This window comes from Platichthys flesus, chromosome 14, assembly GCF_949316205.1.
Source record: "Platichthys flesus chromosome 14, fPlaFle2.1, whole genome shotgun sequence".
Taxonomy (NCBI): domain Eukaryota; kingdom Metazoa; phylum Chordata; class Actinopteri; order Pleuronectiformes; family Pleuronectidae; genus Platichthys; species Platichthys flesus.
The window spans coordinates 21187524-21204964 of NC_084958.1; the positions used below are offsets into that span (position 1 = coordinate 21187524).

General features: G+C 41.2%; 2 protein-coding genes across 9 annotated transcripts; one reads left to right on the plus strand and one right to left on the minus strand.

Annotated features, from left to right (window-relative positions):
• Nucleotides 1-4154: 4154 nt before the first annotated feature.
• LOC133968044 (heterogeneous nuclear ribonucleoprotein C-like) lies at nt 4155-10633 on the plus strand. Of its 8 annotated transcripts, none has more exons than XM_062403849.1 (9): nt 4155-4305; nt 6170-6278; nt 7719-7987; nt 8196-8268; nt 8448-8498; nt 8589-8761; nt 8897-9013; nt 9262-9422; nt 10048-10633. In XM_062403849.1, exons 2-9 carry the CDS (start codon nt 6274-6276, stop codon nt 10138-10140), a joined length of 942 nt encoding a protein of 313 aa, XP_062259833.1. In that variant the 5' UTR covers nt 4155-4305; nt 6170-6273; the 3' UTR covers nt 10141-10633. The 8 variants fall into 8 exon arrangements, with proteins under 8 accessions (XP_062259833.1, XP_062259835.1, XP_062259836.1 ...); XM_062403851.1 differs by having other exon boundaries at nt 8900-9013; XM_062403852.1 differs by having other exon boundaries at nt 8451-8498.
• Nucleotides 10634-10734: 101 nt separating this feature from the next.
• Nucleotides 10735-15223, minus strand: LOC133968056 (putative ferric-chelate reductase 1). Its single transcript, XM_062403871.1, has 7 exons — nt 15062-15223; nt 14415-14518; nt 13665-13871; nt 12676-12786; nt 12196-12337; nt 11875-11994; nt 10735-11387 (listed from the first exon to the last, which is right to left on the minus strand). Exons 2-7 carry the CDS (start codon nt 14514-14516, stop codon nt 11335-11337), a joined length of 735 nt encoding a protein of 244 aa, XP_062259855.1. The 5' UTR covers nt 14517-14518; nt 15062-15223; the 3' UTR covers nt 10735-11334.
• Between the last annotated feature and the right edge of the window lie 2218 nt (nt 15224-17441).

Consider the following 17441-nt stretch of genomic DNA (forward strand, 5'->3'; position numbering starts at 1 on the left):
TGCTGCCCACCGTCTCCGCGGCGCGCGCCCGACTGGCTGCATCTGCTCAGCTAAGCGCGTGCACAGTGACACGCACACACACCCCTTTTCCCCCCTATCAAACAGAATGAGAACGAGTGCAGTTTATCTGTCTGTCTCTCTGTCTGTCTGTCTCAAGGTAAGAACAGTGCCTGCAGCTCTTTACAGACCTTTTCATAAGGGGGAGTTTCGATAAACTTTATTGGCAAGTACAACAATACAATATATGCACATATAGCTTATACATACACATTGTGTACATATGCACATGTACAGACACATATACCATAATCACTTTCTACTGGGGAATAAGGATTTACTATGATAAGTTTATTCTGAAAGAGACAAAAAGTGCAGTGCCCACAGAGGTAATATGGCTCTGCATACATCCCATCACCTGACAGCTATAGTTACCATGGATTTGAAATACTAATGCAATGTTCATCAGTGCATTTATATTGTGAGTTTAACTTAAAGTATTTCTAACACTTGCGGTGTTGCTGTAATATGTTCTGCCAATAATCCAGAAGGACTTTTACTGTGCTGATGTTTTTGATGTTAATTGGTCTGTTTGTATTTTGATCATTTCCCAGAAAGATGACGCTCAATCGTTTTTTTCTTTAAGTGGCTGATTATTGACTTTGGATTTTGCCGGTAGGAGTGGTTTCAATCATAAAGACATAACTGTGTGTTTATTCAATTATGTTCTTTTGTATTTATTTATTTCTGCCCTAAAGGAGTTGTATGAGTGAAGCAACCACGACCTGCGTGTGACTCCGATCCACGTATGGATCCCCTTTTATCAATATTTATAAAAAAAAACATGGTCATAAATCATTAATATTCGGCTTCAGATTTACAGTGATTTACCTTTTCAACTTCTTGATACAGTTTTAATGGCATCACATTCATTTTCCTTCTTTCCTCGGGCTGAAACCAACTTTGGCATGTGTGCAGCTTAGCATTAAAAGTGAGTCCGTCATTAATCAAACGTATTGTGGTTGACTTTTTCAGGCCCCCGCTGTTTTCATATTGAAATGTCCGTTAGTAAAACAACAAACTTACAATCTGTTCAAATGTAAGCGAAAACAAATGCCAGGCAAATATATAAATATAACACTCTGTTTGTAGCTGCCTCTCCCCTATGATTTAATAATTTTCCTACATAATAACTGACAGTGTCTTTAGTACTTAATAGTGGGTTCACATGGGTCCTGTTTCACTTCACGGTATTTTTATTTCCAGTGGTATCCCTATAATTTTAAGCTCAGCGTGTTTGTTGTGCTCAGCATTGACCTTTTCCACAATTTCCTATTGTATCTCTGCAATTAATAGGAAATATCACCCTCCTCCCCTCGCTGCGTGCGCTGACATCAGCATAATCCTTTTCAACATTTGCAGAAATCTCATCAGCACTTGGCCATCCTGCGTGACAACCTGTCAAACGCCTGACCCTCACCTCATCCCTGTTGAGACCAACAGAAACACACGAAGAAGGCAAACAAACAGAGGGAAGCTTTCATCTGCGTATCTGATTCAACGGGGAAACTGAGAGCCTGAGTTGTATTCCTGATTCCCGAGATGATGCAAAGAGCTGTAAACAAGTCCTCTGGGATGCCGCTCAAAGCGAAACCAGATGGGGGGAAAACAATCCACAAAAGAACATATTCTCCGTGAAAAATTGAGACATTGTCGAGGGTTTCATCTCCTAACTGGAGACAGAAAACAGCTGGGACTGCTTACCCTCAGTTGCCAGCCTGTCTCTCCCCCTCCTCAGGTGCAGTAAAGTCATTCGGAAATATTAAGAAAGCCTCTTCTTCTCACTGCGAACATTTCATCTTGTCACAGCAGGGACAAAACAGTTGTTACTAATAACATTAACAATGGCTCTGTTCATTCCATGTGTCCCAGTTAGACCTGACAGTGTGACAGTGCGAGGCAGCATGAACAATACAAGCACCCCGGAGCTGAAGCAGCTAAAAGGCAATTGAGCCTCCATTAACTTTATTAACTACATGTGCGCCTCTCCTACTGTGACGTATCAAAATGTCTGCGGTGAGAAGAAGGGCCTTCGGTAGAATGAGATCAACTCGAATAAACACAAATAAACTCTGAACGTGTCACTGGAAACAATGATTCAAACGAGAGTGGTTTGAGATGATGACCAGTTGCAGTGCTTGTGCTCCATCCATTGTTTCTAACATGACGTTTTGAATAAGGGGTTTTGTCGGCTACAATTAGGATTTTGAATGTATAAATCCAGTGTAAATGTGAAGGGGCATCGTAATATAATAAGACACATAAAATCTGTTAGACGTGTTTTTGTTGTCTTTGCTTTTTGCCCGGTATTTGTCCATTAATGTGAAAATTAACCACCAACCGATTTGATGATTGTTTTATTGTTTCAGACATGTGTTGATTCTCAAATTAAACGATTAACTGCTTTTATATGGAAGAGAATTGGAAATCTTCGGGGTTCTGGGACTGTTGGTTCTATGCAAAACATGATTTTCACAACATAATTGACAGATTTATTGAAGGGGAGAATAGTTTAACTTCATCAGAGCCTCGAATACAGGACTTTGGTGAACAGCCCACGGTCCACAGACATAATACAACCTGCTCTAGAGGGTTGAGAGCAGATAGAGCTGCATTTCATCCAGGTCACAAGATGAAGAATTAAGAGCGATGATGTTCACTAAATAAAACTTAACCATCATCCCCTTCTTTGTTCATCATATTTGTTACACTCCATTATTACCTGAGTGACCGTTCCCTGTTTTATTACTGTGTTTGCAGAGGCCAGTTGGGTTCTTGTCTATTTAATGAAGTGTGTCATTTAATCCTGTTAGACCAGTTCTCAGAGTGGTAATGACTTTCTCTCCTCTCACCAGTGCCTGCATGTTTGGGACTTCATGTCTTCCTGTGTCATTTGAATTCCTAGTACTCTTGTCATGTTTCGTGACTGTACTTGTTAGCTTTTATATCTACTTTGCTTAATGGTACCTGTATGTCGTTTCACAATCCTTTTAATGACTGTTTTGCTAATATATCTGATATAAGATATTCAACCCTCTCTGATGTAATCTGAGGAGCACATGAAAAATATCCTTCTCCTACCACACACACCTGGGCTGCACTGAGGACAGTACAAGGCCTGGAGGTCACTCATGTGCTGGGATGAACTGTTCAGGTCAAACTATTTCAGCACCTGCCAAATGATTTAGCTTGCCATCGGTCCCAGTATCACCAGTCATTTATCTTTAAAGCAACACTTCCCTCCCCTGGTGGAAAGTGCTCATACAGCAGTGGGTCCCTCTCTCAGAAGTACGTTTAAATACAGTGTGATTTTCATGTCAAGATCCAGTCATTTTGAAATATTGAATAAACAATGAACAATTTTGTCAATTAATTTCATATTAGAAGATTAATGTTGTTTATTTATGATCCAAAGCATCCATTCAGAAAACGTTTTTTCTATTTTGTCATTTTGTTGTAAATAATCTGAAGATTATGAGACATGTTAATCATGTACAGAGATTCAACACTCCCCACCTCAAATTATTAAAAGTCAATATAAGTTTTATTTCTAAAAAAACAAAAAACTGAGAAGCTTGAGACGTGAACAGTTTTGGCATTTTGCATGAAATTTACCTAATTGTTTGTAATGATCAAATTGATGATCAATACATTATTATAAGTTATTCATGGTTAATTTTCTGTCAATTTACAAATCAATTATTCAGCGAATTGTTGCAGCTTTACTGTTGAGTAGTTTAATCCATTAACGACGCATCTTGTTCTATTAGCTCCTCTTATGTTTAGTATTGTAAAGGTATTTAATGTAGTCAAAGAGTCATTTGACTATTGAAATGAAAATAAAATACTCGGGTGAAGTACAAGTACCTCACTTCAGAGTAAATGTGAGTCAAAGTCGGAAAAGAGAAACTCAAGGTTCGAATCCCTGCAGGTTTCTAAAGGCAGGATCTTTTCCAAAACAACGGGTGAGTGAGTTTTACTCACCGGGTCGCACCGGCGTGAGCAAAGGTGTATCTCGCGTCCCACCCACCGGACTCTCTGACCCCGCTCCCTCGGACCGCTCCCTTGACCCAAACCCAGCGCCCGCCTCCCGCTGCTGCGCCATCGCCACTTAGCATCGCGTTAGCTCTGCGGCTAGAAGAAAGCTATCTCGCTGCGCACGGGGGGCGAACCGCCGCTGCTCCGAACGGGACCGAACTAATTAACCGCTTTTACCGAGCGACAGACATTTTACTCGTTCACGTCGTGGTGAGTATTTTGTCCCGAGACATTTTTCCAATTTTTACTTCCTTTTTCCTTTTGGTTTTTGGGATTTTTGTTCCACGGTGGGTTTTTTTGTTGTGTTTTTCCATTTTTTTTGTTGCTGTGTTTTGCCAGCGGACGCAGGAGCTAGCTCGCTAGCTAGCGAGGTAGCTAGCTTAGCTAACCCGGGGGGAGAGGGAGAGACGCAGAACACACGCAAGCTGCTTGTTGTTTTTTTTAGCAACAAAACAATCAAACAAACAAACACGACGACGGTTTCCTTCAAGTTTTGTTTTTCGTAGCGGTGGTTGTGGAGACTTTTCCTTTGACGGGACTGACGGTGTTTTTCCTCCCCAGCCCTCCAGCTAGCCACCTAGCTTAGCGGCTCTTTTTGGTGAGGTAGTCGCAGCTTTGTCCCGATCCCCCCCTCCCCCTCGACCGATCGCAGATTATCATCGGCTGCACGGTTTATCAGCATTTTTGCAGGTTTTGATATATCTTTTAGTATTTTTGCAAAGCAGAGGGACTAGTTTTGATTGCTGTGTATTTTTTCACGATGCTTTTCGATTTGTGCTGGGCTAGCGTTAGCCATGCCAGCCTGCTTTGAGCCCCAGCGGCTAGCGGAGGCCCCGTGGTTCACTGTGCAGCCTGGTGGTGGCGCTGTCGGGCTCCAGGGCTGGTAGTATTGTAGGTGGTTTAGGTAATTTTTCCACGAATCCCCCCACCCCCCAGACTTCAGCTTCCCCGGCTCCTCTTGCTCTCAGTTTGTTTTGGATGTGGAGTAGATTTTTTTTTTTTTTTTGCACCTCCCATGATGAAGAGTGGTTTTTGTTTTTGTGGTTTTAGTTTTTTGGAGGCTTCCCAGTTTTGTTGCTGAACGTTGCACACACACACTTAACAAAAACACGAATTAAACCTTGTTTAACTGAAAGAGAATAATGGCTGTTTATGTGTTGTCCTGATCAACCCCCCACCCCTCACATCCACTCTCACCAGGAGCTCTTGTTCACTGCAGACATTTTGACTTCCCTCAGGAAGCAGAGCTGAACAATACATCCAATGAATTATTGGGACCTTTGATTTGAATTCAGCAATGTCCTCTTAACACACAAGCTTCCTCTGCTGGCTGAACATGTCTCATGTGAAAAAATGCACTGTGTTGCATTATGAATTCTTCAGATCTAGAGGACACTAAAAAGACGTCCTTAAAAGTCATTCTACATCCCAGCAGTAAATACATTGTTCTCACGCCCCACATGTAGTTTTGATTTATATATATATATATATATATACACATATATTAAAATAAACCTAACCTTTAAAACATAACGCCCCTCCACACTAACGTTCCTCCACGTTAAAGGAGAATGAAATGACACCATAAAGAATTGACAAAAACAGGAAATTTAGTTATTTCAGTAGATAGCAGTAACTCTGTTTGTCCAAATATAAACATGACTAGTCAAGTTTGTGATATAAAGACGTAGCGTTAATGTTTAAGGATTATTTACACAACTTGAGTTGTGGTTCAAGTTGATCCCTGAATGACATGATTCTGTTAAAAGGCCTCATCTTCTCCCCTCGGACCTACAACCACTCACACAAAAACTCAAGCATATCGGGTTCTGCGCGTTAATCATAAATCTTAATGGTCTCTTGTGTTAAATGTGCGTCTCAAGTATGTAGGTTGTGTGTCTAGTTGTATTGGTATAATCCCTGGCAACGCATCCCTCGTGTATTAGTAGTGTATTTTTGTTTGCCTCATCCCTGACTTCTGCACACACACACAAACACACACAACCCAACCAGGTAAGACTTGGAGTAAGATAACCCTGTCCGCTTGACTGAGGTATGTTTTCTGTCGCCTCAGTATAAATCGTGAGGGGCGAAGGTGACCGTCGAGACACCGGCCCAAACTGAACCCAGGCCACAGCCTCAAACATCAGGCAGACGACAGCCCTGCACACAGTCGCTATGGAGTGAGTGATGAATGTTTAGCCCCCCTGGCAGGCTGAGTGGGGGGTTGGGGTGGGGGGTGTACTGTTGATGCCACCACTGTTGTCATGTTTTCCTGTATGAAGGCTCCAATTTCCAAATTCCACTGAGTGTCACAATGTTCCCTGGGTGTAACATGCACTGTTCTATAGATAGTCAGTCTGCTCAGCTCTACGATGCCAGAAGAATATTGTTTTTAAATCGGCAGCGAATAAAACAAGTTACATGTTGTTGGGGCTTTAAACCTTTTGTTCGGTGAGAAACAGTAAATTAATTAGAGCTGCAGCAATCGTTAGGAAATTTATCTGCAAGCATTTTTCACAATATTTAATCCTCGCCTCGCTGCCTCCAAGATAAATAAATGCAGCTTCCAGGATTTTTCAATAGTTGACAATATAAGACAATGATGGCATCCTGGGCTCTGTTAGTATGAAAACATTGTCCTCTACTGGAGTAAAATGGTGCTGCAATGCAGATGATACAAATTTCTAAACATGTAGAAGAGACTTTACCAAAGTTTAATGAATTGTGATATTTCCAGTTAAATTTCTTTCCTCTAAATCAAAAACTCTGAGGAGGAGCCCCACCCACTGCTTAGTAAATAATGTTAACACTGTTGTCCTGCCCTGTGTTTCTTAATAAGCCAGTTAATGTTTCATAAAACCAGTCGGGTGGTTATCGGCCCCGTGTCGGTCACTCAGATCTTCAAGCTCTTGAAAATGAGTGGTTTCCTTAAGATGTTCATTAACATGTGTCTTTTTTGTGTTTAATAGTAAATAAGGATTTCAGTGGGGATGTCACTCGTCTTTGAAATAAGCCACACAGAATATTGTGTTGAAAGTGTGAAGTGCTAGATCCTGGATGTCCAGATGCTTTATTGATCAGGTTAATGTTCAACCCAGTGTTCAGCTCAACATATTTACACAGTGGCACTAGATGTAATGTCATCAAATTATGACATGTGGTATAAACCTCCTCAGGCATCGCCAGAACAAATAAACTGAGGACAGTCTCGTCTGCTGATGTTACATCACTGCATTCACTAAGAAGACTAGATATGATAGAAATCCACTCAGTGTCTGACCTCTATGAGTTTATTACAGGTCTCAGAAAATGCTTCTTAATATAATCTGCCAACTAATTGAATATATTTTGATTATTTTTTGAATAGTTATATTTGCAGCTGAGATAGAAAAGACATGTTGGACATGTGTCTCCTGTTAGAACAATAACTGTCCCTCAACCTGCTGCAGTTTTCTCCTTCAGATTTAACCCTTGGTTTCCCTGGTCATAATGTCGTCCTGGTTCTCAGACCCTGCAGCTGGAGACTCCTACACCTCCGTGACAGGAGGAGTTCAGACGGGTGGATGTTGCTCATGCACGCTGCTAAATCTTTGCTTTGTCTGTGTGTGTCTTCCCACTAGTCGCTCACCCACCACTTCCAGCCTGATGGCCAGCAGCAACGTCACCAACAAGACCGACCAACGCTCCCTCAACTCCAGGGTCTTCATCGGCAACCTAAACACCCTGCTGGTGACGAAGGGCGATGTGGAGGCCCTCTTCACCAAGTACGGAAAGATCGTCGGCTGCTCCGTCCACAAGGGCTACGCCTTCGTCCAGTTCTCCAACGAGAGGAACGCCCGGGCTGCGGTCACTGGAGAGGATGGAAGGATGATAGTTGGACAAGTGCTTGGTAAGGAAACATTCTTTTATAACTTTTTTAAATTGGAGAGAGAAGTAAAGATTTTACACCCTCGGCATCCCGACCTTAAATTCACGGCCGATAAAACTCCTGTCACATTGTTTTTCTGCATATTGAATTTGGTTTTAATTCAATATTTGATCTGTGATCTTCAGAATAAGCCATGCAATGATTTGTGGTCTTTTTTTTGATTCCTCAGACATCAACCTGGCTGGAGAACCCAAACCACAAAGGTCAAAAACCACTAAACGCTCCGCTGGAGACATGTACAGGTCACTCGACATGATCGTATACATACATTGTCACTGCTGGTACACCACAGAGCTAAAACCCACCCGACACGAATCGCCAGACTTCAGCCAAAAATACATATAATATATATATATAGAAATAAACACTGTCACCTCATCGTATTTTCTTCCTGACGCTTTTTATTCTTCTTCCTGAACAGCAGCTCCACATTTGACCTTGACTACGACTTTCAGAGAGATTATTACGACAGGTGAGTTAAACGTTTCCTGGTTTGAACAGAAAACACAACGATGACATCGATATGAAAATGACCTCTTTTTGTTGTTGTCTTTGATCCCAGAATGTATTCGTACCCGTCCCGTGTCCCCGCTCCTCCTCCTCCCCCTTTGTCGCGGGCCGTGATCCCGTCCAAGCGCCCGCGGGTCAGCCTCAGCGGAGGAAGCAGCCGGCGAACCAAGAGCAGCTTCTCCTCCTCCTCCAAGAGCAGCCAGAGGATCTCTTCATCCAGAGCAAGTGAGTGTTTCACTGCTTCCTGCTACATTATCCACAGCCTCGTCCATCACTTGTTGGCAATGGGGAGCTCGGCTGCCCTAATTGGAAGCTACGTCACAGCTGTACTTATAGAGATTTATTGTTCTTATTTCTCTGAAGTGAAAGTGGATGAGCTGCAGACCATCAAGCGGGAGCTGACCCAAATCAAAAGCAAAGTGGACGACCTGCTGGAGAGCCTGGGGCGCATGGAGAAGGACCAACACAAGAAGTCGAGTACGAAGGAAACTTTGTTTGTTTTAATGGTTATGTATTATCTGTCAGGCAAAAATCTTTTCCTATTATCTAAAATGTACAAGTACTTAACCAGGTATTTTTGTCAAGTAAAATTTGCAGTACAGAAAGATCTGTCTAATTTAATAGTGAGACAATCCCCAGATCGACAGAGGCACCTGCTGCTTCTTAGAACTTAATTTAATATAATAGAAGATCATTTCTGAAAGTGTCTCCCTGTTTGGCTGCAGCTAAGAGCATGAAACCTGAGCCGGGAGAAGTGACTTCACCACCTCACTCGAGCAGCAAGAAGGAGGACGGGCTGAAGAGGGTGAGAGAGTGCCAGGACATGAACGACTCGGACGAGGAGGAAGATGATGAGGACGAGGATGCCGACATGCTGGAGGAAGAGGTGAGACTCCATCAAGGTTCCACACAAACTGCCGATGCTGGCAGCCTCAGGTTTCATGGATCCTCGTTGCTCACACATTACAGATAAATATTAGTCTCTTAGGGTTTTAATACCAAACTCACTGCAGGAAGCAATGAGCTCTGACGAGTTCTGACCTGGCTGTTCGTTACATCTGTGTTGCGGCAAGGGTTTCAGTTTTAAAGGGGACATATTATGCCCCCTTTAAAACAGTTGATATGGTTCCTTAGGGTCTTACTGAAATGTCTGTAACATATTTTGGTCAAAATACCACAAGGATCATTTAAAACAGCACCCTTCTCAGATTGACCCGTTTTTTCCAGAGTTTTTGGGACTGTAGACATTCTAGATACCCAAATCAACGTGAAGAAGCATAACAAAAGTGGAATTTTCGTAATATGTCTCCTTTAAATTACAGTAAATGGAATTGACGAGCACTTAAGTCTCCTTGTGAACTTTTAACTTAACCCAAATGATCAAAAACACAACAAATACAGAGCATTGTTGCCAAATAAACAATTAATAACCATACAGACAACAAAGCAAACATCGTTGAATTGTCTTGAATATTAAAATGGGATTAACTCTTGATTGACACATTGTGCAGGCGAAGAGGGACGATGATGATGACGACGAGGAAGAGGAGGGCGAGCACGTGGATGGTGACGATGACAGTATCAACGGCGAAGACGACTCGTAGACGCCGACACGAGGAGCGCTGCACGGCTTCCAATAGGAACTCAGACTCTGTTTTAACACTCATTGTAGATACAAAAGGCAAATGTGTACTCACACAAACACACACAAGCATGGTGCACACGCGATGTTGTTCCATTGTCCCTGAAACTGACTTCTTCTTTTCTTTGTTACTTTCATCAGTTGTCCACGTTCACCGTCACAGGAATAGCTAGCTGTAGTTTTTGGTTTTTGTGTTTTTACTGAGTCGTTACTTGTCTTCAGGCGAAGACAGACAAATGGACACCTAATGTTCTCAGAGACGACAGCTCGACGGACATGTCTTAATGCAAGGCCCCAACTTCAGCTGCGAAATATACGATTTTTAGGTTCAATGTGTTTGTCCTCATCGGTGAGTTTGTTTGACCTTATGTGTCTGTATGTTAATGTCAGTTTTTTATACTATTCCGTTTATGTTTAACTGTAAAGAAATAAATTGCAATAAAATATTAAAAGTGGTTGTGTCCTCATGTCAGTTTTTTTCCCCACACAATCTCTATTGCAGATTTCTATGGGGTGAACAAAGTTTGTCTTTAAAAATGAAAATGACTAAACTGCATTTTGTATCAATTCCCTTTTATTAAAAAACAAAACAATTTAAATGAAGTCTGAAAACATTTAATCACAATTCAGAGTCCACTTCTCAAATCAGAACCTTTTCATCAAGTTCGGTCGGAGGCCCCGAGAAACAGTTTTACTGTAGTTTAGTTTTCATAGTTACAGAAGAAAATACAGAATCAAGCTAATAATATTCATACAGTAGGGTTCTAACTGGTCCTAAGTTGTGGACCTGGCAAGTCTCTAAAAAGCCTGCTCCTAAATGAGGGCAAGCACAAACAGCAGCAACATGATGGTGTCTTCAGAGTAGATGTTAAAGGTATAAAAAACTATAAATCTATACGCATTAAAAACATTCTTTTATAAATTAGTCATTTTTCCACCACCAAGTCATGGAAAGGAAATTAAAGAATGATTTGGTCACAAACACCTTCAGCTACCTTCTGAACCATCATCTGTTTTTGCTGCAGCTAAAACTCAAACTTTCACACAGGTGCAAAACGTAATGCGATAAGTTTAACATTTGTACAGTTGTCCACTCGTCTGTCCTCTTTGCGTCCAACCTGCACAGACGTCTCCAGGCCACAGGCGTCCTCTGGACTCAAGCTCTGTGTGTGAAGGACAGAGCCACGACGCCCAGCAGGAGAAGCAGAGCTGCAGAGAAAGAGAGGAGACGTCAGTCAGGGAATGTTCGTGAAACTCTTCTCTCCTGTTCTTTGACTCTGGAGCTCAGTTCAGAAACAAACATCCTAAACAAACAAATGTATTGTTCTGTGGTTTAAAGACCGTAGGATTGTTTTTTGGATTTGAGGAACATTCTGAGGTTAGTCACTGATTGTTCTTTGTGTTGATCAGCTCTAATAGAACGAGATGTAAGGTACATCTCGTTCTATTGTGTTCTGTTCTGCATTGTGTTGCTGTGGAGTCAGAAACCAGGGAATTAAAAAGCCGGTGAAACAAACAGAAACCTCACCCTGCACGGCAGAACGTTTATCTCTGTGAACCAACCCTAGATTCAAGTTAGACCGAGTGTTAAAGCTGCCATGTGTATGTGAGGATCGGTTTGTAGTTCTGATCATGATTGTGGAGTCAGTTGTGTTGTGTTTGTCAACATGTCTCCGGCGGATTGTTGGTTGTTTACCATATGAGTGGAGAAGGCTACCGGCTCCTGCTGTTGTGGGTGCCACGGTGCTTGTCCCACTCGGGTTGGCCAGGTCCAGGAGGTCACTGGTTAAGGTGATGCTGAACGGACCAATCACATCTGAAGAATCAAACCAAGCGTGAGGAACAGGAGCAACCGTTTCATTCATGTTATTGAACAACTAACAACGAAGTACAAAGTGAAACAGTGATTTTATATTGTTGGTTTATTGTTTTTTTATCCCTTTGTGTCAAATGTTTGTATTTGAATGGACACAAACAGAGTAAAGATGATTTCTACTCAATCTGTTTGTCCACTCACCCCCGGTAACAGAACCAGACCCCAGGAGGATCTTGAAGCTGGTGTCCTGGGTGTTCCTGGTGCTGCTGGCGTTCACGTTGAGGACGATGAACTCGCACTGGATCAGGCTGCCGCTCACCACACCTCGGATTTCTTTCACTTGCTGAAAAGGCAAAGTGTCAACAAAGTCAGACGAGCTAAGAGCAATGAAAACGAACCGAAACCTCTTGGTTCGAGTCTCTGTAAATTGATTTCAATACAATTTGACAAATGAGACTAAATCCGTCTCTGAAAGGTCAGGAAATCATTTTGTTATCTGATTAATAGGTTTGTTAAATATATACTAAATGCATTTCACCACAAGTGATATATAACAAATCGTAACCATCCTTAAGTGCATGTATTTCACCTTCTGTTGATCCAGTTTCATATCATATATGGAGGATAATTCAGATACACATTAGGTTCCTCCTCGGCTTTGGAGGGCAGGTAAGAACTCACCGTCTCTGTTGCCATGAGCATTTGATTGGTGTTGTTCAACTGCATCGTGCGGAAGAAGAAGTTCCCATTGTCCGAGGAGTTCTGACCACAGATGAAGAGCATGGTGGTTCCCTGAGGAGAGAGGAGGAGGAGGAGGAGGAAGAGGAGGACACAGGTTATTCCTCTTTGTGAAGACATAAGTAAATTCCAGTGTCACAAAGTGTCTTTGTTAAGGTTGTAAATGAGTCAATGGTTCAAGTTTCTAACTCTGCTGGTTGGAAACTGGTCTTACAAAGCTCTAAGGCAACAACATCACAATTAAAATAATTCATTTATTGTACAATAATTAATTTATTTGTAAAAAAACTGCTTAAAGTTACAAAGTTCAACATGAAAACATGAAATTAATCCTTCCAATTAAAAGTTTAGATTTTTTTTAAAGGTACTCTTATTGAAAGGAATTTAATAGCAGCATTTAAAAATGTATTTGTTATTGTTGGACAGTAACGACCAGAACTGGATTGCAAGGGTGTGGACTCACATTCTCATTAAGTACATGTTGTGTTAGTAAATGTCCCAGGGTCATATTTCACGTGTGCGGGTTGAGTGTTGATCTCTCTCTATGGGAACCGGATGTGGAACCAGGATATAACTCGACACTCCGTCATTTACCATCAGGTGCAATACAACTCAGGTATTTAATCACAGCCTGGGTGTTGTCTCTCTTTGATCTGTGTAGATCTGAAGTGTTGGATTTGAGGAAGAAGATCTTTTACAGGACAAGGCCACTGATTTGGAATCCATAAACTTTTTATTTGTGAAATGCAGTATGTTAAAAACAATAATATGATGTAGATCTTCCTCCTAAAGGGAGATTGCAAAATATCTTGTTTGCCTTTTTATAGACGACACTTGGAAGGATGCAGTGTGGGTCTGGAAAGAGCCCAAAACAATCTGCTGCAGCTTGATTGAACAGGAATGTGCTCTGTCCAGTGCTCTGTTTGTTTTACCTTAGTTTCATTAGCAGTCAGTCCCAGTGCGATGTAACCTGTTGAGTTTCCTCTGAGCTGGACGGTCACGTTCGCCCCGTTGGGAGCCACTGGGGCGGAGGCGACTGCAGAGCCGAACAGACAGGTGGCGTTTCCTGCAGGATCACACTTCATCGGTGTCTCCACACACACTTTAGTGTTTCCACAGCCTGCACGAGTGATGTTCACCTGGCAGACACACAAACACACAAACACATTCACTTACAGGACAAGTCAGTAAAATAAGACAGCTTCAGTCGGAGTTAAATCATTTTTTGCTGCTTGGAAATCGTGTGAAAAACTATTAAAAACATTTGAGAAATTATAGTAAATACTTTTTAGAATGACGTTAATTGCATTTGAGACTAAAACCTGTTATTTCCTCACTGCAGAGCCGTCAGAGGACAGTGAGGTGAATCAGGGATTGTAGTTAATGCCACATTTATTATGTTTTGTGAAGTGCATGAGTAAATATGGAGGTGGCCGAGTCAAACAGCATCATACCATGAATTTCAGTTAACACAAAACACAGGTCATTAATTTATAAAGTCCAAAAATAAACATGATACTATAGCTGGTGAGTATTTTCTTGTACTCTACATGTCCAATCAAATATCCAACAGTAGAACCTGCTGGTCAAACTCTCCATTTGGGTGTTAAACAAATATTCATAAAGTGTAAACAGTACAAAGGTCGATTGCGACCCAGACGTTGAGTGGAATGAAAACCAACCTGTGAGATGTTGGTTGCAAATGATAAATGAGCTGTTGCTTTGACACCCGGGGCCATGAAGAGCATCATGGCCGCAAAGCACAGGATGAAACCTCCTTCCATTTCTAACAGGGACAGAAAAATGATTTTTGTAAACTTCAAACACAAAAAAAATCAATATTTCTGAAACGACATTTCCTCAGCAGCAGGTTTGAGCCTATTTCCAACTACATAACTTTATGCAATATTAAATAACTTCACATGTAAACGTCGCAAATTCATGGTTAATGGTTTGTAACATTAAATATATAAGCTAATGTGAGTGAGCATTATTTGTATCAACAATAAAGTATTATTTATATCAAAAATAAATAGTACTATTGTGGAGAGATAAGAATAAATAGGAATCAAATTGTATCTGTAACACCTTGGGATAATGATAATTAAATTAAGCTTAATTAAAAAAACTATTGCAGTTTTTAATCAGCTGTGTAAAAATATGTATTTCAGGATTAGCCCTTCCAAGGAAATGTAAATGTCTCTAAAAAATATTCACAATATTAATCCTTAGAATGAACCAACAAAAAATTAACTCTCACAATAATCAAAGATTTGAGGATAATCCAGAAATAAAGATGTGTTTTTTGAAAAGCGTTGGTGGGACTTACCTCTGAGCTGTGAAAGTGACCTGTAGAGTGAAAGAGCTGTTTTGAGTTCAGGTGTCTCTGCTCCTCTGAGGGTGGTGATACTGGGGGAGAGATGTAAATCGGCAGCTGTCAGCGCTGGTGGTGGAGCTGTGGGTGATGTGGGTGATGTGGGTGGTGTGGGTGATGTGGGTGGTGATGGGGCAGGAGGCTGGGTATTTGCAGCATCCTGGAGGAGGTGTGGCTCTGTAAGAATTCACCTGACAACCTGTCCTGCAGGTTCGTGCTCCGTTGGCGGAAGCTGGCAGCATCATTGTTACTGGAACTTTTTTTGTTGATGTCACAAAGAACTTCTGTTGGGAAATCCACAGTGAAACTTAACTTTAAATTCCATTGTGTATATATACTAATTAAATCCACGTTATACTGGTTAGAAGCACATATTATAGATGTTTCTTCATTGTGTAATCTGATCTCGACACTGTGAGCAAAGTGTAGCTTACATGACTCTCAGGTTAGATGACGTCTTCCAGTAAAGAAGTTTCCAGAAGTTTCCTGAAGATGCACTTTGAGAATATTTGTTCTATCAGTGTTGGCAATCTCTCTCAGTTAAAAAAAACAACAGAGACAACAAACTACACAATAAGTCCTTTGTGAGTCTCGACAGTGTCTGAGACGGATCACATTTCTGTTCGGGGTCACCAGTGCTGTAGAAAAATTTGTAACCAGGTCAACACCTGAAGAAACTGAAGAATGAAATAAACCAGAAGTTTCAACACAGAAGTCGACAGCTACGTTTGTGACACCGGGAGAAAATCTCTATTTATAAAAAATTTAGATTTCTATTTGTTTTAATTAATTAACGTGGTTTAGGTTTGAGATTTATATTCCTACACACTTTTAAACCCGAAATAACTTTGCTAGGCGATCATAAAATATTGTTTTACATTATGAAATTCAATACAAAGAACTTGACACTTGTAAAAACAAGACGTAGTAACGCTGCGGCAGATTACTAGATTACTCTTAGACTGAAAATACACTATCATTATATTCACAATATTATTCTAATGGATAATTCACACAATCCATTATTTATAATGACGGTGATTATTATATATTATTTTTATTAAATATCGGCCGGCTCTTGCCCAGCGGCTCAACGGCTCCTGCTTGGCAGCCTACTGGGCCCAGCAGGTTACCAGGCAGGTAGCCCAGCAGGTAGGGCAACTTGATTTCCTGATTCCACAGAGATTTGAACCATCACATCACGGAACCAGATTGACTTCACTCAGGCTGCGGTTCCACCACATGAGGTCACATCATGTGATCTACTGAGGTTTTGAAAGGGGAATTTCCAGCAGTAATTTCTCCTCAAACTGGTCACACCTCTTTTATCTTGTTAACTTTGTGTTCTCGAAGGTCACCTCCTCCAAAAGTAATAACTAACAACTAGTTATTCATTGAGATTGAAGGTTTCTTAGGTGACGTGAATGGTTCTGGGTTAAAAAATGTATTTTAAATACATCTCTGAGCTGAATAGTTCAATGAGCCCAATAAGTCACAATAAGGGTCATTTCTTTTAGAACAGGTTTCCGTGATTCCCTCAACAAACACACTGCAGGGTTGTGCACATTTGATCGCCTCCACGTCGTAGTTGTCCTTGTGTTTGCTCTTCAGGTTTGGACTGTTTGATCAAAATGCCCAGTTTGAAAAGAGCCGCGCCCCGAGAGACGTGTGGTCACCACTGGGAAAGAAAGGCCGAGTCAGCAGGTCTAAGATAAGAGACTAAATATACATTATACATCAATTAGTTAAAGATTCATAACGTACAGAGGTCGAGCCCTTTCACTATTAAAGAGAAAACAAACAGTTGCCGCAGTGAGCAAGCACTCGGCTCCGAGGGAGAGATAAACGACAGGAACAGTTTTGTAACGAGTCAGTGACTAATAAACTTCATTTGGACATCGTGGTCCTCAGAGGTTGAACCCCACTGACTGTAGTGAATTTTTTTAATATCAATTTTCTCCATGAAACTGAACATTTCATGCATTTGAGGGAAATGCCTCCACAGCACGTCATCTTATATCACGTCATCGTGATATAAGGTTCAAACATTCATGCTCTCGCCGGAGAGATTGTGATACATCTCGGTTGAAGCTGCCACAGCTATTTGTGTTTCGTGCCAAAGAGCAAATGCTAACACGCCACACTAAGACAGTCAACATTTCCCCCTGATGAACATCAATAGGTTACTATGATGGTTATCATTAACACGTTAGCATGAGAACATACCAAAATAAGATGCTGAACTTTATAACTGATAAATATCAACTCGTTAGCGTGTTAACATAAAAAAAAAATAACAAAAACATGTTAGAATGCTGATATTAGCATGTTTCTT